Genomic DNA, 26,307 nt, shown 5'->3' with positions numbered 1-26,307 from the left:
GTAACTGAAGACTTCAACTGAAGACTGTAACTGGAGACTGTAACTGAAGACTGTAATTGAAGACTGCAACTGAAGACTATAACTGAAGACTGTAACTGAAGACTGTAACTGAAAACTGTAACTGAAGACTGTAACTGAAGACTAACTGAAGACCGTAACTGGAGACTGTAACTGAAGACTAACTGAAGACTGTAACTGAAGACTGTAACTGAAGACTGTAACTGAAGACTGTAACTGAAGACTAACTGAAGACTGTAACTGAAGATTGTAACTGAAGACTGTAACTGAAAACTGTAACTGAAGACTGTAACTGAAAACTGTAACTGAAGACTGTAACTGAAGACTAACTGAAGACTGTAACTGAAGACTGCAGCTGAAGACTGTAACTGAAGACTGTAACCGAAGACTGCAACCGAAGACAGTAACTGGAGGCTGTAACCGAAGACTGTAACCGAAGACTGTAACTGAAGACTGTAACTGAAAACTGTAACTGAAGACTGAAGAGAGACAATCTCAGACAGTGACAGGAGAATGTGAAGAGAGACCAACTGGACACTACTACTGGAGACTCAGCATTAGTTTTAGGCCCTAACATTTTCATTTTGTTATTTAAATTGTAGTGGTAAGATCAATGACCGAGAGTGGCGCTTTCTACTCACTGGAGGTGTAGCATTGGATAACCCCTTTCTAAATCCCGCCTCTGATTGGCTGAGTGACAAATCGTGGGCGGAGATAGTGAGGTGCTCAGATCTGCCAGCTTTTAAAGGCTTTATGCATGCTTTTAAAGACAAGGTACAATATCTGCATCCTTATCATTGATTCGCAGTTGAAAACCTTTCTAGAAAAGTCAACACTGTGAAGAACAGCAATGACGAAAGGGTTTTGTGTTATAGAATGCAAGCACATATACAGTGCACCCCGCCATACCACATTACCTTGTTCCTGTGTTGGCTTCGTAAGGCGACAATGTTGTATGGAGGGATATAAAAACCCATAGTAATTATTTAACGCAAATGCTCCCTGGTTTAAAACATCAAAATTTTATATGCATATTGTGAATATTAAAAATTAGTTTCAAATTAGCATGTTAACCTCAGTAACTATAATTAGCTGCAGTAACTTTAGTGTATTTAGTGGTTATGATATGCAATAAATTGTAACATTACAATGTACTATATGCAGTACTTACCGTAGGGACTTCGTACCTTTGAAACAGGCGTATCACATAGACTTTGAATTTAACTTAAATGAATTTAGCTTACTAAACACATACTTGAAGCTAAGTTTTATTATGTATTTTACTAATCTAATCTTCAACGTTGTCATCTGTTAAAATTTTATCACTTGTCTGTTTCCGGCTTCGTTTTCACTATGACTTTTAGCCGACCTCATTAAAACTTTTTCAACCTAATTCGACAAGAAAGCCCGAGTGATGCCGTTCTGGAAAACAGCATTTCGCATTCTTGGCCATTTAATGACCATCAAAAGAAAAAATGGAATTTTATTCACCTTTGAAAAGACGTGGCTTTAGCTGGTACATGTATTCACTTTTGCTTCTCATTAATTTTCATATGAATAATGCTGAATTGAGAGAGAGGGAGAGAGGGAGAGAGCATCATATCTCCTTCATGCATTGTGGGAGGAATTCTGGCGAGTAGCATATCAGCATTTTTGATATTCCAACGTGTTCAGCACACCGACCGCCAAAATTGAATTTTGAGATAACTTTTTGTTGATATCGCATGGCGGAAAAAAATGTCATATGGCAGGGGTGAAAAAACATCGTGTTGCACATCGTAAACCAAAAAATCGTAATCCGGGTTGCACTGTACATAATATTCTGTGTTATCTTGTTTGCAAGGTTGGGTCTCATGGCTCATACCTCTCAATCATATAATGTTATGGTGCAAGATGTCATCTAATCAGATGAGGTAGTGGTGTGAGATGTCATCTAATCAGATAAGGTAGTGGTGTGAGATGTCATCTAATCAGATAAGGTAGTGGTGTGAGATGTCATCTAATCAGATAAGGTAGTGGTGTGAGATGTCATCTAATCAGATAGGGTAGTGGTGTGAGATATCATCTAATCAGATAAGGTAGCGGTGTGAGATATCATCTAATCAGATAAGGTAGCGGTGTGAGATGTCATCTAATCAGATAAGGTAGAGGTGTGAGATGTCGTCTAATCAGATGAGGTTGTGGTGTGAGATGTCATCTAATCAGATAAGGTAGTGGTGTGAGATGTCATCTAATCGGATAAGGTAGGGGTGTGAGATGTCTTCTAATCAGATAAGGTAGTGGCTTGAGATGTCTTCTGATCAGATGATGTTGTGGTGTGAGATGTCATCTAATTGGATGAGGTAGTGGTGTGAGATGTCATCTAATCAGATGAGGTAGAGGTGTGAGATGTCATCTAATCAGATAAGGTAGTGGTGTGAGATGTCATCTAATCAGATAAGGTAGTGGCTTGAGATGTCATCTAATCAGATAAGGTAGTGGTGTGAGATGTCATCTAATCAGATGAGGTATTGGCTTGAGATGTCTTCTAATCAGATGATGTTGTGGTGTGAAATGTCATCTAATCAGATGAGGTAGTGGTGTGAGATGTCATCTAATCAGATAAGGTAGAGGTGTGAGATGTCATCTAATCAGATAAGGTAGTGGCTTGAGATGTCATCTAATCTGATAAGGTAGAGGTTTGAGATGTCATCTAATCAGATAAGGTAAGGGTGTGAGATGTCATCTAATCAGATAAGGTAGTGGCTTGAGATGTCATCTAATCAGATAAGGTAGTGGTGTGAGATGTCATCTAATCAGATGAGGTAGAGGTGTGAGATGTCATCTAATCAGATAAGGTAGTGGTGTGAGATGTCATCTAATCAGATAAGGTAGTGGTGTGAGATGTCTTCTAATCAGATGATGTTGTGGTGTGAGATGTCATCTAATCAGATGAGGTAGTGGTGTGAGATGTCATCTAATCTGATGAGGTAGTGATGAGAGATGTCATCTAATCAGATGAGGTAGTGGTGTGAGATGTCATCTAATCAGATAAGGTAGTGGTGTGAGATGTCATCTAATCAGATAAGGTAGTGGTGTGAGATGTCATCTAATCAGATGAGGTAGTGGTGTGAGATGTCATCTAATCAGATGAGGTAGTGGTGTGAGATGTCATCTAATCAGATGAGGTAGTGGTGTGAGATGTCATCTAATCAGATAAGGTAGTGATGTGAAATGTCATCTAATCAGATGAGGTTGTGGTGTGAGATGTCATCTAATCAGATGAGGTAGAGGTGTGAGATGTCATCTAATCAGATAAGGTAGTGGTGTGAGATGTCATCTAATCAGATAAGGTAGTGGCTTGAGATGTCTTCTAATCAGATGATGTTGTGGTGTGAGATGTCATCTAATCAGATGAGGTAGTGGCTTGAGATGTCTTCTAATCAGATGATGTTGTGGTGTGAGATGTCATCTAATCAGATGAGGTTGTGGTGTGAGATGTCATCTAATTGGATGAGGTAGTGGTGTGAGATGTTATCTAATTGGATGAGGTAGTGGTGTGAGATGTCATCTAATTGGATGAGGTAGTGGTGTGAGATGTCATCTGATCAGATGAGGTAGTGGTGTGAGATGTCATTTAATCAGATAAGGTAGTGGTGTGAGATGTCATCTAATCTGATGAGGTAGTGATGAGAGATGTCATCTAATCAGATGAGGTAGTGGTGTGAGATGTCATCTAATCAGATAAGGTAGTGGTGTGAGATGTCATCTAATCAGATAAGGTAGTGGTGTGAGATGTCATCTAATCAGATGAGGTAGTGGTGTGAGATGTCATCTAATCAGATGAGGTAGTGGTGTGAGATGTCATCTAATCAGATGAGGTAGTGGTGTGAGATGTCATCTAATCAGATAAGGTAGTGATGTGAAATGTCATCTAATTGGATGAGGTAGTGGTGTGAGATGTCATCTAATCAGATGAGGTAGAGGTGTGAGATGTCATCTAATCAGATAAGGTAGTGGTGTGAGATGTCATCTAATCAGATAAGGTAGTGGCTTGAGATGTCTTCTAATCAGATGATGTTGTGGTGTGAGATGTCATCTAATCAGATGAGGTAGTGGCTTGAGATGTCTTCTAATCAGATGATGTTGTGGTGTGAGATGTCATCTAATCAGATGAGGTTGTGGTGTGAGATGTCATCTAATTGGATGAGGTAGTGGTGTGAGATGTTATCTAATTGGATGAGGTAGTGGTGTGAGATGTCATCTAATTGGATGAGGTAGTGGTGTGAGATGTCATCTGATCAGATGAGGTAGTGGTGTGAGATGTCATTTAATCAGATAAGGTTGTGGTGTGAGATGTCATCTAATCAGATAAGGTAGTGATGTGAAATGTCATCTAATCAGATGAGGTAGTGGTGTGAGATGTCATCTAATCAGATAAGGTTGTGGTGTGAGATGTCATCTAATCAGATGAGGTAGAGGTGTGAGATGTCATCTAATCAGATAAGGTTGTGGTGTGAGATGTCATCTAATCAGATGAGGTTGTGGTGTGAGATGTCATCTAATTGGATGAGGTAGTAGTGTGAGATGTCATCTAATTGGATGAGGTAGTGGTGTGAGATGTCATCTAATCAGATGAGGTAGTGGTGTGAGATGTCATCTAATCAGATGAGGTAGTGGTGTGAGATGTCATCTAATCAGATGAGGTAGTGGTGTGAGATGTCATCTAATCAGATGAGGTAGTGGTGTGAGATGTCATCTAATCAGATAAGGTAGTGATGTGAAATGTCATCTAATCAGATGAGGTTGTGGTGTGAGATGTCATCTAATTGGATGAGGTAGTGGTGTGAGATGTCATCTAATCAGATGAGGTTGTGGTGTGAGATGTCATCTAATCAGAAAATACATTTCCCTTTATTTTTAATAGACATGCAGTAGGTATTGTATTACTTATTTTCTTCCAGGTCACTGACTGGCAGAAGGTATATGACTCACCATCACCTCAAACCTCCCCTCTTATCGCTCCCTGGGATAAACTGGACAGCATGCAAAAGCTGATAATCTTAAGGGTCCTGAGGCCAGATAAGGTGCGCCAAAGTTATGCATCGCGAGTAGTTTGTTTATAGTTATCCTTTTATTGCTGTTATTTGCTATCATCTGATATTCATGCTTTCAGATGGTGCCAGCTGTCCAGGACTACATAGTGCAAAACCTCGGGCAGCAGTTTGTTGAGCCTCCAACATTTGATATTTCTGTCTCCTTTGCTGACTCAATGCACTTCACCCCTCTTATATTTGTGCTTTCTCCTGGAGCTGATCCAATGGCTGGGCTCTACAGATTTGCTGAAGAGAAAGGTACATCTGCTCTATGCACCACCATAGTGTTTATCTCTTTCCAATCAAGTTTGAAACAAGTTCTTCATAATTTTACATGCGCTACCTCTGTCTCTTGTTACACGCTGCGTTTGCGCGCACACAGCATACTTTTGTCACTGTCCATTGTTGCCTGTACTCACTTGTTACTCACATGTTATGCCTTGTTCTCATTGTGAGCAATCCAAATTACGTTCTCATCAATGCCAACAGGAACTTATATTTCCCTAACAACAGGCTATAATGTCCCTAACAACAGGCTATAATGTCCCTAACAACAGGCTATAATGTCCCTAACAACAGGCTTGGTGCAAACTTTGCATAGGGAAGGTTGTCACATTGACTGGTTTTTCAGAATTATTAAGTTTTGTTAGCCTTGCATAGATGATACGTAACAGAGGGTATTGCTCAGTATACCAGCTATAGAACTTACCAATAGAAAAACTTTTTTAATCATGTTTCTGGCATATACATAAATATTAGATTGCCTGATGCATTCTTTGATGGATAGTAAATGGTCTTGAACTGTTTGTATAACCTGTTGAGTTTTGGTAGGTCTGTGAGTAGTTATTATAACCTGTTGAGTTTTGGTAGGTCTGTGAGCTGTTATTATAACCTGTTGAGTTTTGGTAGGTCTGTGAGTAGTTATTATAACCTGTTGAGTTTTGGTAGGTCTGTGAGCTGTTATTATAACCTGTTGAGTTTTGGTAGGTCTTTGAGCTGTTATTATAACCTGTTGAGTTTTGGTAGGTCTGTGAGCTTTTATTATAACTTCTTAGGTTTTGGTAGGTTCATGAGCTGTTATTATAACTTCTTAGGTTTTGGTAGGTCTGTGAGCGGTTATTATAACTTGTAGAGTTTTGGTAGGTCTGTGAGCTGTTATTATAACTTGTAGAGTTTTGGTAGGTCTGTGAGCTGTTATTATAACCTGTTGAGTTTTGGTAGGTCTGTGAGCTGTTATTATAACTTGTAGAGTTTTGGTAGGTCTGTGAGCTTTTATTATAACCTGTTGAGTTTTGGTAGGTCTGTGAGCTGTTATTATAACCTGTTGAGTTTTGGTAGGTCTGTGAGCTGTTATTATAACCTGTTGAGTTTTGGTAGGTCTGTGAGCTGTTATTATAACTTGTAGAGTTTTGGTTGGTCTGTGAGCTATTATTATAACTTGTAGAGTTTTGGTAGGTCTATGAGCTGTTATTATAACTTGTAGAGTTTTGGTAGGTCTGTGAGCTGTTATTATAACCTGTTGAGTTTTGGTAGGTCTGTGAGCTGTTATTATAACTTGTAGAGTTTTGGTAGGTCTGTGAGCTGTTATTATAACTTGTAGAGTTTTGGTAGGTCTGTGAGCTGTTATTATAACTTGTAGAGATTTGGTAGGTCTGTGAGCTGTTATTATAACTTGTAGAGTTTTGGTAGGTTCATGAGCTGTCATTACAACTCACAGAGTTTTGGCAGGTCTGTAGCTGTTATTACAACTTGTAGAGTTTTGGCAGGTGTGTAGCCGTTATTACAACCTGTCGAGTTTTGATAGATCTGTGAGCTGTTATTATAACCTGAGAAATTACTGTTGCTAATGGATACAGCTGTTGCCATATCACTCTCGTCTTATCGTATCGCTTACCTAGGGGTGATATCTAAGTCATCTCCAACTATTCAAGAATCCAGTGACTTCCAAAGCAATCAAATTTTAAGCAAAGACCAGCGAGATGTCCAAATGATGGAACGTATGTCATCCTGTAGCTAGGGTATTTTCTAGAACTTCATAGACACCAGCGCTTTCAACTCTTTGAATCCCTCTATCGCTAGTCTTTTAGATCCCAATCTATCTTCTAACTCTAGTGTATATTCAAACCCAACAAGATCCTACAGCTAATGTCCTAACGCAGGTGCTGAAAGTTTGCTGGCACCATATTTCCAGCTTATAACATGTGTTTGGTATCACTTGATAGCCTTGCTAGATGCTTCAGCCTTTACAGCAGTCACTCTAGTTGTCTGAAGCTAGTGCACTCTCGTACCCAGAGGCCCATCGCAGCCGGATCTTCGTCGATGATGCGCATGCTCTCAACCTTGCTAGTCATGTTTAGTTCATCTTCAACAACTAACACTTCCATCGTCTTTCTTAATAATCTCAAGCTTTTCCTGTTGTTGTATTATTTATAACAGTTCTTCGTTAGAGTGGCTGAGCTGTGCTCAGTGTTCAGATGATATAGCGTCTTATGTATTCCGTTAGGAATGGGTGGAACAAACCTACAGACAATATCCCTTGGTCAAGGTCAAGGGCCAATTGCTGAGCGGATGATACTGCAGGCAAGTATGAAATTGGCTGAGTGTATGCAAAGAGTGGACAGAAAGTTGATCAAGAGAAGAGAGAGACTCAGTTTTACGCACTGTCTCTGGGGTCTTGTAGCAGCCGCTTCATTTTTATTAAATTCGTTTAAACGCGTCTCTGTAAAGCGGTTATATTTACCGCAAGTAACATTTCAGAGTGGAGTTGCGCATATGAATTGTACTGCGCATTATATAAAGGTACGCATTCTGTAGGCAATCGAAGCAGGTACTTGGGTAGTCCTACAGAATTGCCATCTTGCTGCGTCATGGCTCGGAGAGCTTGAGAGAATATGTGAGACGGTCATAACTGACCCGCAGAGAACTAAACCCGATTTCCGTCTCTGGCTGACAAGCTACCCCTCACCAGTATTCCCTGTCACTGTCCTGCAAAACGGAGTCAAGATGACAAATGAACCTCCCAAAGGTTTGTATTATTAAACAGACCAGACTGATAGACTTGTCTCGAGGCTAGGGGAATTATACAATCTACAACCTTCAACTTGTTTCACTTTACTGCTGTAGGGTTGAGAGCCAACCTACTCCGGTCTTACCTGAATGACCCCATTTCTGACCCTGAGTTTTTTGAAGGCTGCAATAAGCCACAGGTCTTCAAAAAGCTCTTGTTTGGCCTCTGCTTCTTTCATGCGCTCATCCAGGAGAGGAGAAAGTTTGGTCCCCTCGGGTGGAATATTCCTTACGAGTTCAATGAGTCCGATCTTCGAATCAGCACTCGGCAGTTGGAGGTAAGATTGACATATTTACAGCGCATTGTTTACGACACACAGGGTTCGGCTACCTTATAACGCTTTTTTCTTTTAAACAGATGTTTATAAATGAGTACAAGGAGGCACCACTGACAGCCTTGACATACTTGACGGGAGAGTGTAACTACGGTGGTAGAGTCACAGATGAGAGAGACAGGCGCCTCATCCTCAGCATACTTGGTGAGTCAGAGTTTACTAGCGAATGGGTAGTTATAGGATAGTCATGGCACTCGTCATCTCTTTTCTTATATGCCTGACTCTCCTCACACTATTGTTTACAAATGAGGTATGAGAGATGTAGGTCACTTTTATATGATAACAATCAGTCATTTTAATGTTAATTAAAATGACTGTGATAAATTAAAAGTTAATAATGGTGGTGTATGAGTTGAGGTTACCAACTATGGCTCTATATTTTTAGCTAAGAAGGTTGTGTTATCACCTCAACTATGTCTATTCAGTACGCAAACTGTGCCTATTCACCTATCCATCATATAAACCTATGTCTATGTAGTAGAATGCTTTATGTACTTGTGGAGTTTGACAGTTTCATGTCTAGCTGAATACATACGATTACAGCTCAATTATAGTCGGCTAGATTCTCCTTCTCAAACCTTCTCAAACCTAGAAGGCTTGTTTTTGTCATCATATAAATAAACTTTTACAAGTCTGCCCAAGTCAGTAGCGTTTCTTCATCGGCTCCGTTTTACCTTTCTAATTTTATTTTTGTGTGAATTTCATGAGTCTAGTGAATAAAATACCTACTTGTTTGCTTTTGCAGCCATATTCTACAATGAGCAGATAATCTCTAACGATGAGTACAAGTTTTCAGAGAGTGGCTTATACTTTGCACCAAAAGAGGGCCTATGTGACTCGTATCTGACTTACATCAGATCTTTACCTCAGATCCCCCACCCTGAGGTGAGACCGAGCAGTTGAATTTACACTCACATGTTTACACTCACATGTTTACACTCACATGTTTACACTCATATGTTTACACTCATATTTTTACACTCACATGTTTACACTCATATGTTTACACTTACATGTTTACACTCACATGTTTACGCTCACTTGTTTACACTCATTTATTTACACTCATTTATTTACACTCATATATTTACACTCATATGTTTACACTCACATGTTTACACTTACATGTTTACACTCACATGTTTACGCTCACTTGTTTACACTCATTTATTTACACTCATATGTTTACACTCACATGTTTACACTTACATGTTATAGAAACTGTTCCTTACATCGCATCGGCATTCTTCTAGCACCTCTGTACTAGTTATGTCATTGTTCTACTAGCACTCCTTCATTTCCACACGGCTACTTCTCATGTTACAGGTATTTGGATTGCATGAGAATGCTGATATCTCCAAAGATCAGTATGACACGCAGCAACTGTTTGATGGTATCCTCCTTACTCTTCCCCGTCAGGTAACGCCACGAGATTCTCCTCCCTAAGCCTTTTCTTTTTTTACTCTTTTCTTATTTTGCCTTCTGTTCCCAATGCTCACTTCTTTCACTCCTCCATCTTTATTGTAAGGTAATGTGTTTCACTCGCTCAACTGTCCTTTTCTTTATCACTCTTTCTCTTTGTTCCATAGTCAGATATAACCATGCTTCCAGGTTCTGCTTCTGAATTGTTTGTTCAAATGGGTCAGCGTGTCGCTTTTTTGTGCCCACATTCAAATGGGTCAATGTGACTGTACTGCGTGCCCACATTTAAATAGGTTATTGTGGCTGTACCCTATGCCCACATTCAAATGGGTCAATGTGACTGTACTGCGTGCCCACATTTAAATAGGTTATTGTGGCTGTACCCTATGCCCACATTCAAATGGGCTATTGTGGCTGTACCCTATGCCCACATTCAAATGGATCATTGTGGCTGTACCCTATGCCCACATTCAAATGGATCATTGTGGCTGTACCCTATGCCCACATTCAAATGGGTCATTGTGGCTGTACCCTATGCCCACATTCAAATGGGTCATCATGGCTGTACTCTGTACACACATTCAAATGGGTCATCATGGCTGTACTCTGTACACACATTCAAATTTCAGTTTATTTTCTTTCAGGGGATAATTGTCTACCAGCCTGACCAGGTTCAAGTAGGTTCACGTTTTCTCCTTTTGTATAGGAGATGGTATTTAGTTTAGTTCATATGATTCCTGTGGCCTTCAAAACGCTGAAAAGCTCGCATAGATTTTAATATTTGGTATACCTCCCTTCTGACTGGTTGTGGTGTCCTATAGAAAATGCTTTCCATTGTACTTCATTGCAACATCATAGAGCAGTCTATAGTTTCCTAAGTCCTTCTATATTTTATTCTTTACTAAATTTTATTCTCTACTATATGGTATCTTAGTTTTTCTTTCATCCTACTTTCTCTGTCTGTTCTCTGAAACACTCAGGAGCCCTCGGCTACACACTTGAAACAAGGCTCAAGAAATCGTGTATGAGCAATAGAATCTCATCGCTCTAATTTCCTGTACACCTTCCCTTGGGGTCAATTACCGCTCCTGTGATTTTTCATGTTGATTATATTGCTTGACGTTTTCTTTCTGCCAAGTGTAGACGACTACTTAGTTGGTGGGCTGCTTGTTGGTTCCGGAGCACTTCCTATGGTCTTAGTAGTCCTACTAGATTACAATACATAGTTTCACTTCCCTGGGTATATATCTCACTCTTTAGTGAAATTATAGCGGTGTACATACTTCTTTATACACTGCTACATAAAAACTGATCATAGACTTGTACACCGCTACATAAGAACTAGCTATAGACTTGTATACTGCTACATAAGGATTAGCTATATACTTGTACACTGCTACATAATGACTGTCTTGCAACACGCATGTCTAGTGACGCGCATGTCTAGTGACTCGCATGTCTAGTGATTCACATGTCTAGTAACACGCATGTTTATCTAGTGACTCGCATGTCTAGTGACTCGCATGTTTAGTGATTCACATGTCTAGTGACACGCATGTCTAGTGACGCGCATGTCTAGTGACACGCAGGTCTAGTGACTAGCATGTTTAGTGATTCGCATGTCTAGTAACAAGCATGTCTAGTCACACACATGTCTAGTGATTCACATGTCTAGTCACATGCATGTCTAGCGATACGCATGTCTAGTGACAAGCATTTTTATCAACTAATGACATTCATCAAACTTTGCCAACCATTTCTTCCTACACAGCTCACCCGCATGCATTCTATTAGTAACTGTCATTACCATAGATATATAGGTTTATATGTCTATGATAATTGTAAATAACTTTTCAACAGTTTTCCTATGATTCTTCTCTGTTTTATGAATAGTTTCAAATCATTGGCCGCAGCAACTAACAATATCTCTCCGTGCGTAACTCTCTTGTGTAACTTTCTGTGAACTGCATGCAACTATGCAAATACCCACCTATATTATTCTCTCATCCGTTATGTGTTTTCTGCAGACGACAATACAGGAAGGAAGCAGAAAGAAGGTTATGCGCTACCATTCTTGTTTTAACCTTTACCTAGTCATTGTCTGATTTGCTCTCATTATTGCTAGTCTAATTTATGTCTGGCCGTCTGATCAAGTAACTTTTCTTTGCTTCCGTCTCTTGCATAACGGCCACTTGCATACGCAAGATATGTAAACCTGTCACTACATTAGTATCTGCCCTTCTTTTCATTGCTCGGCAACTACTAAGTCATGGCTGACCACAACTCAAGCTAAGCAAACTTTTTTGGCATGTTTATGAAGTTTTTGTTTTCATTCTTTTTTATTTTAAGTTTTTGTAAAATTGACTATTTTTGCGTAGTTTCTTATGCTAAATAATTCTTTATTTTATCATTTATTAGTCTGAGGTAATGTACTACCTTGCTACAATTTGGCTGAGTGAACATTGGTGACACCCGCTTGCTGCGTAACATCCTAAATAGAGAGTTTTTGCCTGCAGATATTTTTGCCTTTCGCTCTTACATCATCGGTTCTGCCATAGATTTAAAGACATATATACTGTCTTTAAAAATGTTTAGTACAGCTGCTAGAATAATTCCTGAATCATTGTCTATAGTAGACAATGCTGCTGAGCTACACAAAAACAGGCGTGTGCTTGTGTGTCTCGAACCTTGTGCTGATATCACCATTCTTACTGACAGTAACATGTCTAATCAATTTCAGTGTTAACCAAATGTATGTTGTTCAAATCAAGTGTTAGTGATGTGATACACGAGTCCCTATGATGCATTAAATGTGTGCCAGTGATGTGTCAAGTCTTTTTATATGAAGTTTGATGTAATGCAAAGCTTATAAGTCATTGTAAGTGTTGCTTGGCTGTTGTTGTGCGTTGATTATGCGTTAGACCTGTGCCAGTTGTGTGCTATTTTTGTAGAGATGGTGATTGTGTTAGTTTTATACAATACGCTTCTCCCTGTACAAGCTTACGAAATGCTGTTCAGATATGGAAGCAGAGCCAATGAGCACATAACTTTGTGTATTCAAACGATAAGAGAACCAATCATTCCGATCACCCTGTACAATGTTGAGTTTGAAACCATATCTAATTGGTCCATTCTGTTCTAGACTGGAGGATCAGGTAAATCCTCACAAGAGGTTATCGATGAGTTGGCACAAGACATTCTCTCCAAGATTCCTTTGCCATTCAATCTTGAAGAAGTCAAGGTATTCAATTTTTCTTTTCCACCTTTTCCACCGACCTTTCTTCAACAAATTTGAGCAAATGATAAAGATGTTTAACCTTCATTATGTTTTTAGCATTGTTCTGTTTTCATTACATTCCCAAAGGTTGAATTAGTCACTAATTGTCTAGTTTACCGATGCTTGTGACTGCTGTCAAACTCAAGCTGCCAACGTCGTGACAAACAAGTCTGTACAGCACTCTTTTCTTTAAAGTCAACAAACATCCCTTAGCTATTCCTTCGTTGAACTCATTTTCCCTTCATACATTTTATGGTGCTGAGAAATTCATTTTTATCATAATTGGCTGCCGGTAAGGTTTTTAGGTATGTCAAAGTATAATGTGGTGGTTTAGCATCATATAGCACCATCATATAGCACCATCGTATAGCACCATCGTATAGCACCATTGTATAGCACCATCATATAGCATCATCATATAGCACCATCGTATAGTCCCATCGTATAGCACCATCATATAGCCCCATCATATAGCACCATCGTATAGCACCATCGTATAGCACCATCGTATAGCACCATCGTATAGCACCATCGTATAGCACCACCGTATAGCACCATCGTATAGCACCATCGTATAGCACCATCGTATAACACCATCGTATAGCACCATCGTATAGCACCATCGTATAGCACCATTGTATAGCACCATCGTATAATACCATCGTATAGCACCATCGTATAGCACCATCGTATAGCACCATCGTATAGCACCATCGTATAGCACCATCGTACAGCACCTTCCTCATCTGCTTAGCATCTTATTTGGTTCTTGTTCAACCTTGATGTACGTTCTATCTCAGTGTTAAAATGAAAGTGCAATCTCTGTGCAGTTTGAGTTTAACTTGATTTTTAAGGTTTTTTAAGTCAGGGGTCACTTTGGATCTTTGTAAAGTTAGAATCTTTGATCAGTTTGAATCTTTATGAAGACGTGAGCAAGGCTGAGTCTAACTGGAGTACAGCTACAACTTGCTCGGTTTTTTACATGAGAGCACAATGATAAAACTGTCTATAAACTTTAAACGTCGATGATAATTTATCTATGCTATGTTTTGTATGGTTATATTGTGTTACTAGAATCTTATTAGAATCTCAAACCTCTGATTATTCCGATTACCATCACCTCAGCATTCAAGTTTTTTAACATAAAATGCAAAATTTGAGCAAATATACGAGCAAAAATGTGTAACATGTAACAGTCAGTGTTTTTAACCTTTTGTAAATGCATAAACAGTTCTTCTTCAGTTCATAGCTGAAGGAGTTAGTAGCTCATAGCTCCAAAGTTTTATGGATCTTAAACAATGCTCCATACCTTCCTTTTGTAGTTCTGAAATCATAGTTCCTAATAAGATTAGTGTTAGTAATGGTTGTGGGGATAAAATGAGGTGGGTAATACTTTACTTTAGAATTAATACAATAAATCAGGGTTGGCACATTATTCTATGCGCGGTAAATACTGGTATTTACTGTCCTAGGAAATACCGGTATTTACTGTCCTAGGAAATACCGGTATTTACTGTCCTAGGAAATACCGGTATTTACTGTCCTAGGAAATACCGGTATTTACTGTCCTAGGAAATACCGGTATTTACTGTCCTAGGAAATACCGGTATTTACTGTCCTAGGAAATACCGGTATTTACTGTCCTAGGAAATACCGGTATTTACTGTCCTAGGAAATACCGGTATTGACTGTCCTAGGAAGTACCGGTATTTACTGTCCTAGGAAATACCGGTATTTACTGTCCTAGGAAATACCGGTATTTACTGTCCTAGGAAATACCGGTATTGACTGTCCTAGGAAATACCGGTATTTACTGTCCTAGGAAATACCGGTATTTACTGTCCTAGGAAATACCGGTATTTACTGTCCTAGGAAATACCGGTATTTACTGTCCTAGGAAATACCGGTATTTACTGTCCTAGGAAATACCGGTATTGACTGTCCTAGGAAATACCGGTATTTACTGTCCTAGGAAATACCGGTATTTACTGTCCTAGGAAATACCGGTATTTCCTGTCCTAGGAAATACCGGTATTGACTGTCCTAGGAAATACCGGTATTTACTGTCCTAGGAAATACCGGTATTGACTGTCCTAGGAAATACCGGTATTTACTGTCCTAGGAAATACCGGTATTTACTGTCCTAGGAAATACCGGTATTTACTGTCCTAGGAAATACCGGTATTTACTGTCCTAGGAAATACCGGTATTTACTGTCCTAGGAAATACCGGTATTGACTGTCCTAGGAAATACCGGTATTTACTGTCCTAGGAAATACCGGTATTTACTGTCCTAGGAAATACCGGTATTTACTGTCCTAGGAAATACCGGTATTTACTGTCCTAGGAAATACCGGTATTGACTGTCCTAGGAAATACCGGTATTTACTGTCCTAGGAAATACCGGTATTTACTGTCCTAGGAAATACCGGTATTTACTGTCCTAGGAAATACCGGTATTTACTGTCCTAGGAAATACCGGTATTTACTGTCCTAGGAAATACCGGTATTTACTGTCCTAGGAAATACCGGTATTTACTGTCCTAGGAAATACCGGTATTTACTGTCCTAGGAAATACCGGTATTTACTGTCCTAGGAAATACCGGTATTTACTGTCCTAGGAAATACCGGTATTTACTGTCCTAGGAAATACCGGTATTTACTGTCCTAGGAAATACCGGTATTTACTGTCCTAGGAAATACCGGTATTTACTGTCCTAGGAAATACCGGTATTTACTGTCCTAGGAAATACCGGTATTTACTGTCCTAGGAAATACCGGTATTTCCTGTCCTAGGAAATACCGGTATTTCCTGTCCTAGGAAATACCGGTATTGACTGTCCTAGGAAATACCGGTATTTACTGTCCTAGGAAATACCGGTATTGACCGTCCTAGGAAATACCGGTATTTACTGTCCTAGGAAATACCGGTATTTACTGTCCTAGGAAATACCGGTATTTACTGTCCTAGGAAATACCGGTATTGACTGTCCTAGGAAATACCGGTATTTACTGTCCTAGGAAATACCGGTATTTACTGTCCTAGGAAATACCGGTATTTACTGTCCTAGGAAATACCGGTATTTACTGTCCTAGGAAATACCGGTATTTACTGTCCTAGGAAATACCGGTATTTACTGTCCTAGGAAATACCGGTATTTACTGTCCTAGGAAATACCGGTATTTACTGTCCTAGGAAATACCGGTATTTACTGTCCTAGGAAATACCGGTATTTCCTGTCCTAGGAAATACCGGTATTGACTGTCCTAGGAAATACCGGTATTTACTGTCCTAGGAAATACCGGTATTGACTGTCCTAGGAAATACCGGTATTTACTGTCCTAGGAAATACCGGTATTTACTGTCCTAGGAAATACCGGTATTTACTGTCCTAGGAAATACCGGTATTTACTGTCCTAGGAAATACCGGTATTTACTGTCCTAGGAAATACCGGTATTTACTGTCCTAGGAAATACCGGTATTTACTGTCCTAGGAATTACCGGTATTTACTGTCCTAGGAAATACCGGTATTTACTGTCCTAGGAAATACCGGTATTTACTGTCCTAGGAAATACCGGTATTTACTGTCCTAGGAAATACCGGTATTTACTGTCCTAGGAAATACCGGTATTTACTGTCCTAGGAAATACCGGTATTTACTGTACTAGTAAATACCGGTATTTACTGTCCTAGGAAATACCGGTATTTACTGTCTTAGGAAATACCGGTATTGACTGTCCTAGGAAATACTGGTATTCACTGTCCTAGGAAATAGCTGTTTCGCGAGAAAAAATGGGAAGAAGTATGAATATTTGCAGTTTTTAAATAAGAAACTTGAGCTACAGTTTGATAAATTGAATATATTAAAAATTTATTGATTTCTAAAACAATTTTATTACTTTATTTCTAGTAATAATATGCATATATGGTAATACTAGCAATAAAAGTCTTTGCACAGAAAATTTATTTTTATTTAACATATAACAACAGTTATCATTCTAACTTTTAAACTTCATATCATGAGAAAAGTGTTTTGTGCAGTTTAAATAAATTACGAAAACAAATAAAACAACTGTAAAAGGATTCAAAACTTGAAAAAACTTAAATTACATCTTTTAACAAGTGAATAAAACCTAATTACTCATAAAATTGATCTTGATTACATGATGGCGACAAGCTCAATGTCACAAATAGCTATGTTAATGCATATTATGGGCTTCATCACTCTTCCAGCTTTTTTCTTTGTTTAATTACTATTGTTGATGAAAATAAATCAAAAATCAAAATCAAATTTGTCTAGCAACTGTAACTTTCAAACTTTATATCATGAGGAAATTTTTTTTGCAGGTCAAATAAATTAAGAAACAAAATAAAACAACTATAAAAGTGTTTAAATGTAAATGTGCAATAATTCGCAAGTAATAGCTAACTTAGGTCTGTTTTGCTACGATTACAATAAAAGATGATTTGGTAATGATAACATTGATACGAACTGAGAAAAAGAAATAGAAATCCTGAATATGTTGAATTAATAATTTAACAATTCATGCGTAGAAATGTGTGTGTGTATAAAAAAGGTTACTGTTCCAGTGGAAGCTATCCATCAAAACTTTGAATTTGACGATACTGGTACCTCTCGATACTGGTACAAATGAAAAAATGAGATATCGGACTGTCTTTGTCTGGTACTTTTCTGACCGAACGGTGAGAGGGAATGTAGAGGCTATTCCTACTCGACATAATACAATTGTCCGCGTGAAAAGTATTAGTTTTTACCGATTTAACAATTGAACTTTATGAAAAACTGGAAATAGAAGTTCACGAAAACACAAAAAAGCATCGTGTTTTATAGAGTTCACAGAGTTTCAATTAATACGTCATTTAGCGTGTGCAATCGAGAAAAGGGTATACGGTATAAGATAAGAGCGACATATTGATAAGGACTATAGCTCAGTTCAGTAGTTAAGCGCATGGTTTGAAACTTACAATTACAGTGAGCTTTTAACTCCAAGATTTCAATAGCTATAACTTGACAGGCAGACATCCCAACAGACGACAAACTTTGAAATTTGGTAGATATATATATTATATATTATGTTATCGATGAAATAGATATAAGATATATATAATGTACAATAGATATTCATGGTGAAACGTTAGATTTCAATTACATGTAAATATCGAAACACATAACTTTTAATATGGAAGTAAGTCAGATAAAAATATAATGAAAGGAAATGATAAGCCGATTATATGATGATTATACAGATAGTATTTTATAGTCTCTCTCTCACCAATCTATGTCATGGGAATCACAAAGTTGTCTGTGTCTGAATCGCTAATCCTATCGGGCCCGGAATAAAGGATATTTCATCTTCACACAACTTAAGCTGGCCTATTGTGTAAAACATATCAGCATTTATAGCTGATCCAAAACACTTATCAGATTGTCTTTGAAATAACTACATGTATTGAGTTGAACAGAGCATAAGTATGTTTACTACTTAATAGAGTCTCAGCCCAAGAGGAACTCACATACTATGGTTTAATCTATTAACTTCTTAATAATCCATTCAGAATATCACTCAAAACTGGGTCCAGGCGAATATTTTCCAATAACATCTCATTCCTGGTGGCAATAAACCGTATGCATGATCCAAATTGCTGGCAATCGTCAAAAATATTTAACTAATTCTCAATGTAATTCAATTTTCTTACTTTTCTTATTACCACTTTTCTCCAATTTTTCTCCGTTTTTTCCAACTTATTTCTCGATTTTCTCGCTGTCTTGGGAAAAAGTGGTTTTAGCGTTCAGAATGTCAACCCGGCAATAAATTATTGAAAAGTGTGAACAGGCTTTTTTAAATCAATTCTCTAAAAATCTTAAAATTTATCTAGTAGATATCATGGAAAGAAATGTGGAATTGATGAGAAGAAAAGAGTGTCAGAAGTGAGTGAAAGTAAACACGCTGAAGGTGGTAATTGAACACGCTGAAGGTGGTAATTGAACACGCTGAAGGTGGTAATTGAACACGCTGAAGGTGGTAATTGAACACGCTGAAGGTGGTAATTGAACACGCTGAAGGTGGTAATTGAACACGCTGAAGGTGGTAATTGAAGATAATATGTTACAATATATTATTTTACCTGAAATATAAAAATATGAAATGTACAAGTTGTGATAATTCCGAGTCTATGTAAACGAGGCAAAGTTGACTTGCAACAAAATTCAAATTACAGTTATTTGATATCAAAATATTCACCATGTCTTACTCTGTTGTGTTGAAGGTGCCAAATATGTGGGAATCTGATTACAAGCTCTTAAAAGCTCAAAAACTAACAGTTAATCGCAGCCACACGAGAGCGCTGTAGTTTGGATTCGCTTTCCAAAACGGCTCAAATGTGATGTAGCTGTGGTAGATGGTTTCTGTTTACACTTTCATGCAACCTTATTCGTCGAAATATTTTCACAAATATACTTCACGCATTCAATAAAACCATGTCTATTGTTCTTACGCGTCTGTTTTATCGTCATTGTAATGCCGTCACTTTTAGCACTAATATCTTATAACTTACCGTAAAAATTCATTTAATTTTTTAACCTTAGCTCGAAGGAGTACATATCATTGTTTGATAATCATGACGAGCCTGTTGGTCACCTGTGATAATCGAAAAGTGCTGCAAAAATTATTTTCGAAGTATTGGGTCACATGATCAGATTACGACTTGCCGATTAGACCAGGCTGAAACAAAACTGTAAAGTAGCGAGAATCTAAATTTGATACGGGGTCTTCGGTAAAACCCGAAGTGTTTGTCATAAACTAGTGCTACGAGAAGTTTTATATTTAGCTTTTTATTGGCCTTTCAATACACGTGAGAACATCACGTGACAAGACAATAACCAAACTGGAATGACTACGTCAGAGAAATAAATAGATTCCAATCTACGGCGGCTTTTCGTTTTTGAGCTTTTAAGAGCTTGTAATCACATTTCCACATATTTTGAACCTACAACACAACAGAGTAAGACACGGAGAATCTTATGATACCAAATAACTGTAAGGTGAATTTTGTTGCATGTCAACCTAAGACTAGCTTGTATCTATAGCACCATCTATACTTACGTACTGTACCTACTGTATGTCTTCTGTCTCAAGTTTACCCCAACATTCTATTTCACACGTAAAGCCAATGTGACAATAAAAATATATTTCAATTAATGATTCCTTTACTAGTTTAGATTCTTATCTTACATATCATTCAATCTTTTAATTCGCTTTTGTATAATTTATTTGTTTTATTGCAGTTTATAACTACCTAGCTACCTAGATTTGTCAGCTCCAGAGTGAATCATAACATAGTCTTGCAGAGATTGTTTCTTAAACATAAGACAGATTGGACATATACAGCAAATATAAGAACAGTAACTTTGCATGTAAAGGCTGGACTGTATTAGGACTCATATAAGTGCATCTGTTTGATTTGCTATTGACTCAATGAACTCACACTGTACAATGTTGCTGTGTCTGACTCACTGAACTCACACTGTACAATGTGACTCACTGAACTCACACTGTACAATGCTGCTGCGTCTGACTCACTGAACTCACACTGTACAATGTGACTCACTGAACTCACACTGTACAATGTTGCTGTGTCTGACTCACTGAACTCACACTGTACAATGTGACTCACTGAACTCACACTGTACAATGTTGCTGTGTCTGACTCACTGAACTCACACTGTACAGTGTGACTCACTGAACTCACACTGTACAATGTCGCTGTGTGTGACTTTTATGGCCACAATGTTCAGCACCGACTCGTAACTGTCATCAGTGTTAGCACAGAATATGTTCCGTCTTCGGTGATATGCATAAACGTAGCCAGGTATGATGCCCAAGTCTACTGTATTTTTAGGTAAAATTTCCAGTCCTATATGAAGAGTCGATGAACACCGTACTCATCCAGGAGCTCATCAGGTTCAACAGACTCACTTCGGTAATCCGCTCAAGTCTCAGAGACATCCAGAAGGCCATCAAGGGGCTTGTAGTTATGTCCTCTGAGCTCGAGGAAGTCTTTGACAGTATGATGATTGGCAAGGTCGGTCTAAGAGATATTTTTGTTCCTGCAGTTAGTTTATCACATTAGTTTTATAAAAGATAATACCCTAAAGAGAGGTTTACTACTAGTCTTCTAGGAGTCATAAGTAACTCTCTTGTGCTACATTGGTTGGTTACACATACTTTAGTCCAACAAGTGATTCTTTTTCACACGAATGACCCGAGATTAAAACGTACTTTTTGCTAAGTTATCTACTTCAACTTACACATCACACGCTTTACAAAGTAACCATTATATAACACTACTGCCATGTTCACTATCTCTTAACACAATATCTACTGCGACCTCAATAATGAGGTACAATAGCTTTAACAGGGTCAACAGAAAATTTGGAAATCACATAAGTTGCTGCAATCACTGAGTGATGCAGTATGCCAAGCTTGAGAAGATTGAGAAGGGGAACTACTTAGAAATCAACCATTTCATGATTAGTAGCAAATGATTTACACTCACTCTAACCTTATAACTTTTCCATTTTAGTCTGAGCATCTTGGACAACTAATAGGCAATATTTACAATAATCTCTGCGATCTCTCTAGTTATAGTAGGATATCTTCGTGCATATCAGATGACATATCGGTGTGTCATTAGATGGCTCCAATAGTACATGCATGGCGGTGGTATTGTATTTAAATTTCATGTAATATCTGTAGCCCTGACTTTCTTTGCAGCAAAGTTTTATTCCCAATTTTGTGTAGTATGGCGATGACAAAAGGCATAGAATTTGCTGATCCACTAGCTAACATTTAGCTAAATGTCAAAATTTCTATCTTATACAGTATTTTTGCACATCTGAATGTAACATTAGAGATTACTGAATGGCTTACTGCAGTTTCATTTTGATCATTTAATGATAAAGCGTTGTGTCTTTGCAAGCCAACAAATCGTTTCTACAAAATTCTAACCCTTTGTTTAGGTTTTTTGAACAAAAAGGTAAACTTGCTGTAATGCCTGCAGCAGTCAACTGCTCGACTGCAAAAAAATCCTTCTGAAAGTCATAACTGCTTAGGTTATTTACTTGTCCCATGTGATCGAGACTAAATTTTTGTTTTCTAATTTGTGCGCCATTTTTTGTTTTAGTTACCTAGTTTGTGGGCATCAAAGTCATATCCTAGCTTGAAGGCACTTGGCAGTTATGTTACAGATCTGGTTGCCAGGCTTCAGTTCTTTAAGGTTTGTTGCTTGTCTTATCTGTATTTCTGCTTAACAATGTCTCTCTCATGGATATCTCTCAACACTGTCTCTCTCTTGGATATCTCTCAACTCTGTCTCTCTCATGAATATCTCTCAACTCTGTCTCTCTCATGAATATCTCTCAACTCTGTCTCTCTCACGGATATCTCTCAATTCTGTTTCTCTCATGGATATCTCTCAACTCTGTCTCTCTCATGAATATCTCTCAACTCTGTCTCTCTCATGGATATCTCTCAACTCTCACTCTCTCATGAATATCTCTCAACTCTGTCTCTCTCATGGATATCTCTCAACTCTGTCTCTCTCACGGATATCTCTCAACTCTGTCTCTCTCGTGGATATCTCTCAACTCTGTTTCTCTCATGGATATCTCTCAACTCTGTCTCTCTCATGGATATCTCTCAACTCTGTCTCTCTCTTGAATATCTCTCAACTCTGTCTCTCTCACGAATATCTCTCAACTCTGTCTCTCTCATGAATATCTCTCAACTCTGTCTCTCATGGATATCTCTCAACTCTGTCTCTCTCATGAATATCTCTCAACTCTGTTTCTCTCGTGGATATCTCTCAACTCTGTCTCTCTCACGGATATCTCTCAACACTGTCTCTCTCACGGATATCTCTCAACTCTGTCTCTCTCGTGGATATCTCTCAACTCTGTCTCTCTCATGGATATCTCTCAACTCTGTCTCTCTCATGGATATCTCTCAACTCTGTCTCACTCATGGATATCTCTCAACTCTGTCTCTCTCATGGATATCTCTCAACTCTGTCTCTCTCTTGAATATCTCTCAACTCTGTCTCTCTCACGAATATCTCTCAACTCTGTCTCTCTCATGAATATCTCTCAACTCTGTCTCTCTCATGGATATCTCTCAACTCTGTCTCTTTCATGGATATCTCTCAACTCTGTCTCTCTCATGGATATCTCTCAACTCTGTCTCTCTCACGGATATCTCTCAACTCTGTCTCTCTCATGGATATCTCTCAACTCTGTCTCACTCATGGATATCTCTCAACTCTGTCTCTCTCATGGATATCTCTCAACTCTGTTTTTTTTCACAGATAATGCTCTAAGTTTTATTTCACTGCTCAAATATCCTATATTTCTATGCTGCTTGCCATACTCTCTTTTGGAACTGTTTGCAGGACTGGATTATATCAGGAGTTGCCCCTCCTGCCTTTTGGATATCAGGATTCTACTTTACTCAGTCATTTCTCACAGGAGTCGCACAAAACTACGCCAGAAAATACAAGATTCCTATTGATCTGCTAGGCTTCTCCTTTACTGTCATGCGGCAGGACATGAACAGGGCCTCTCGACCGGTAGGTTTCTCTTTTCGTAATCAGGAATTACAACCAAGGCTATTAGACAATTCTTATGCAGGAAACTCTGTGAAGTACTGCTATGGCTAACTAGGTTACATTTGAATCATTGACTTATGAAAGTAGAGACTACACATGTTTATGCAGATTGAAGACCAAGAGCAAACCAATCCTGTGAGTATTGTTCATATATATTCTATTTTGGTTGACTGCTTTTCATATATTTAGCTTATGCGGTCAAATCTCTACATTTGAAGTTAATTCATTTCAACATCTGTTTCAAGTGTTTGATTGAATATTCCCATAAGATTATACAGTAAATCCTTTGATTTGTTCTACCACCCGCAAGCCTGCTATCGCTCCTTAGTAAACACTGTAGGTAGTTGCATATATCATTAAAATAAGTGAATTACATAAAACTATGTAAAAACACGAATTGTAAAAAGCTGCAGTAATAAAGCTATAAGCAATAGAAAGTTTTTTTCAATGTTACTCTTGATGAAACTCAAACAGTCAGATGTGATGAAGGTACGCACCACAATTCACTCAGTCTTAGACAACAAGAAGTCTCACTTTCTTATATAATCTTTATTTTTTTTATAATTTGTCATATGTGGTCATTTTTCTGTTTTCACCAACCATCTCATTTATGCCTACGAAACTCTATGTTGTGAAAAGCCGTGAATGTCACAAGTTGGAATTTACATCAAAGTATAGAGCCAATTTGCAGAACTGTAACAGCACATGTTGTCTCATTAGAGTGTTAAGGTGATCGGCAGTAGAGGTTTGACTACGCATATACATGTTCATCATGCACATGCATCATAACATATTGTTTTAGCTGTGGTAGCTCAGTGGCCTATTATCAATGCACGTCAGAGAAATCTTATTTGTAACACCATTCAGTGGCAGGCACGCTTCATTCCCTAGTTCTTTTTATTCATGTCACTGTTTATCAGAATGTTCAAACTTCGGTGGGAACTGGTTTCGCAGCATATCTCCTCTAACTTTTGCATTACTTCTTCGGTTAACTCGTATATACAGAGAGATGGAGCATACATAGTTGGATTGTTCATGGAGGGCGCTCGCTGGGACAGGGAAGCGCAGTCCATAGAAGAGTCTCTGCCAAAGATACTCTATGATCCAATGCCTGTTATATGGTTGCGCCCAGGCAAGAAATCGGAAATAACTCATGGCAACAGCTATGAGTGCCCAGGTAAGAACTTCCACGCAGATTGTACTTATTTAAGCAAATTGTCAATTCTCTCTTGGCTGTCTATAAATATTCTGCCAAGAATATTTACTTGCCAAGAAATTCTACTGCAGTGATAAAATAGTATATTGATAAAATGGTATCCATCTTTGCTTCCAGTTTATAAAACTAGCGCAAGACGTGGCACTCTTTCAACTACGGGTCACAGCACCAACTACGTTCTTGAGATTTATCTCCCCACCATTCGTCCACCTGCCCATTGGATAAACAGAGGAGTTGCTCTCCTATGTCAGCTCGATGATTGAACCCTATTGGACAGTGTACGTCGCTTTTATTAACTTATTTCTGTAGTAAAACATTTTCTTTGGTTCAGCGACTACAATCTCATCCGTTCTTTATCATAAGCGCTCTGCTTTCACTCTTTTTGACCATGGCTCAAGAAGCTGGCCAGATGTTCCACTTCATTCTTCTACTTCCATTTCATTTAAGATATGATGCAATGAGAATTGTATCAGGCGCAACATACTATTGGAGTCAATCGAGAGAAGACGAATTCATCTACCTAACTTCAGTTTTTGTTACAAAGCCCTAACCGAATCACTCTATTGTATCTTGCTAATGTTGTAAGATAATTTTAGTGAAAAACATTTTATATTAAAGACATCTAGAGGACATCTTCCTTTATTTCCTAGAACATCCAGGGTTGAACGCATGCAATCACCAAAGAACTTTTGATATTTCTAACTTGTAGTTTCTCAGTCAATGTCTAAGATATTTTGGACCAATCACTGGAAAGTACCTCATGTAAAAGATACAGGTGAAGCCCTGCCATTGAGCCATATCATCATTAGTTCATGACCTGTCTAGCCTTCCTTTCCCTTCAGTAGCTTGTGCAGCCCACAAGCTAATTCTAGCCATGTTATTTATATCCTCTCAGATCTCTGTTCATCCCGTCCAAGCGTTTTATATATCGTTTTATACTGCAATGTGTCTTGATATCGGTTTATAACTGTCTCTGAGAATATCTATGAAATGTTTTTTCATTAGGTATGTGATTTATGTTTCACATGAAAGCTCTGGCTGCCAATGCATGCCATACAATTCTTTCTTTTACTGGTGTATTGCTCAACAACTTTGTATTTATCTTTACAAATAAACATGCATGTACATTTCTGTTCACTGTCAGAGCCTGTCTGACAACTATTGATATCTGTATTCACAAAACTGCTTCCTTTGATTCGGTGCATGGCCTT

At 38.3% G+C, this 26,307-nt stretch overlaps 1 protein-coding gene across 1 annotated transcript in view; it reads left to right on the top strand.

Annotated features, from left to right (window-relative positions):
• Nucleotides 1–26,233, top strand: part of LOC137391897 (dynein axonemal heavy chain 3-like) — a 72,485-nt gene extending 46,252 nt beyond the window's left edge. The window contains exons 54-71 of the mRNA XM_068078447.1: nucleotides 621–792; nucleotides 4,962–5,084; nucleotides 5,174–5,351; nucleotides 6,992–7,090; nucleotides 7,597–7,673; nucleotides 7,908–8,118; nucleotides 8,217–8,437; nucleotides 8,518–8,638; nucleotides 9,240–9,379; nucleotides 9,821–9,913; nucleotides 10,561–10,593; nucleotides 11,944–11,973; nucleotides 13,059–13,157; nucleotides 21,118–21,300; nucleotides 22,402–22,494; nucleotides 23,665–23,841; nucleotides 24,886–25,057; nucleotides 25,214–26,233. Coding sequence (XP_067934548.1) covers nucleotides 621–792; nucleotides 4,962–5,084; nucleotides 5,174–5,351; nucleotides 6,992–7,090; nucleotides 7,597–7,673; nucleotides 7,908–8,118; nucleotides 8,217–8,437; nucleotides 8,518–8,638; nucleotides 9,240–9,379; nucleotides 9,821–9,913; nucleotides 10,561–10,593; nucleotides 11,944–11,973; nucleotides 13,059–13,157; nucleotides 21,118–21,300; nucleotides 22,402–22,494; nucleotides 23,665–23,841; nucleotides 24,886–25,057; nucleotides 25,214–25,359 — 2,368 coding nt within the window. The 3' untranslated portion in view covers nucleotides 25,360–26,233. The remainder of the gene's footprint in view (nucleotides 1–620; nucleotides 793–4,961; nucleotides 5,085–5,173; nucleotides 5,352–6,991; nucleotides 7,091–7,596; nucleotides 7,674–7,907; nucleotides 8,119–8,216; nucleotides 8,438–8,517; nucleotides 8,639–9,239; nucleotides 9,380–9,820; nucleotides 9,914–10,560; nucleotides 10,594–11,943; nucleotides 11,974–13,058; nucleotides 13,158–21,117; nucleotides 21,301–22,401; nucleotides 22,495–23,664; nucleotides 23,842–24,885; nucleotides 25,058–25,213) is intronic.
• Nucleotides 26,234–26,307: the final 74 nt, after the last annotated feature.

The sequence above is a fragment of the Watersipora subatra genome, chromosome 3 (genome assembly GCF_963576615.1).
Source record: "Watersipora subatra chromosome 3, tzWatSuba1.1, whole genome shotgun sequence".
Classification (NCBI taxonomy): Eukaryota; Metazoa; Bryozoa; class Gymnolaemata; order Cheilostomatida; family Watersiporidae; genus Watersipora; species Watersipora subatra.
This window is presented reverse-complemented; position numbering and strand designations above follow the sequence as displayed.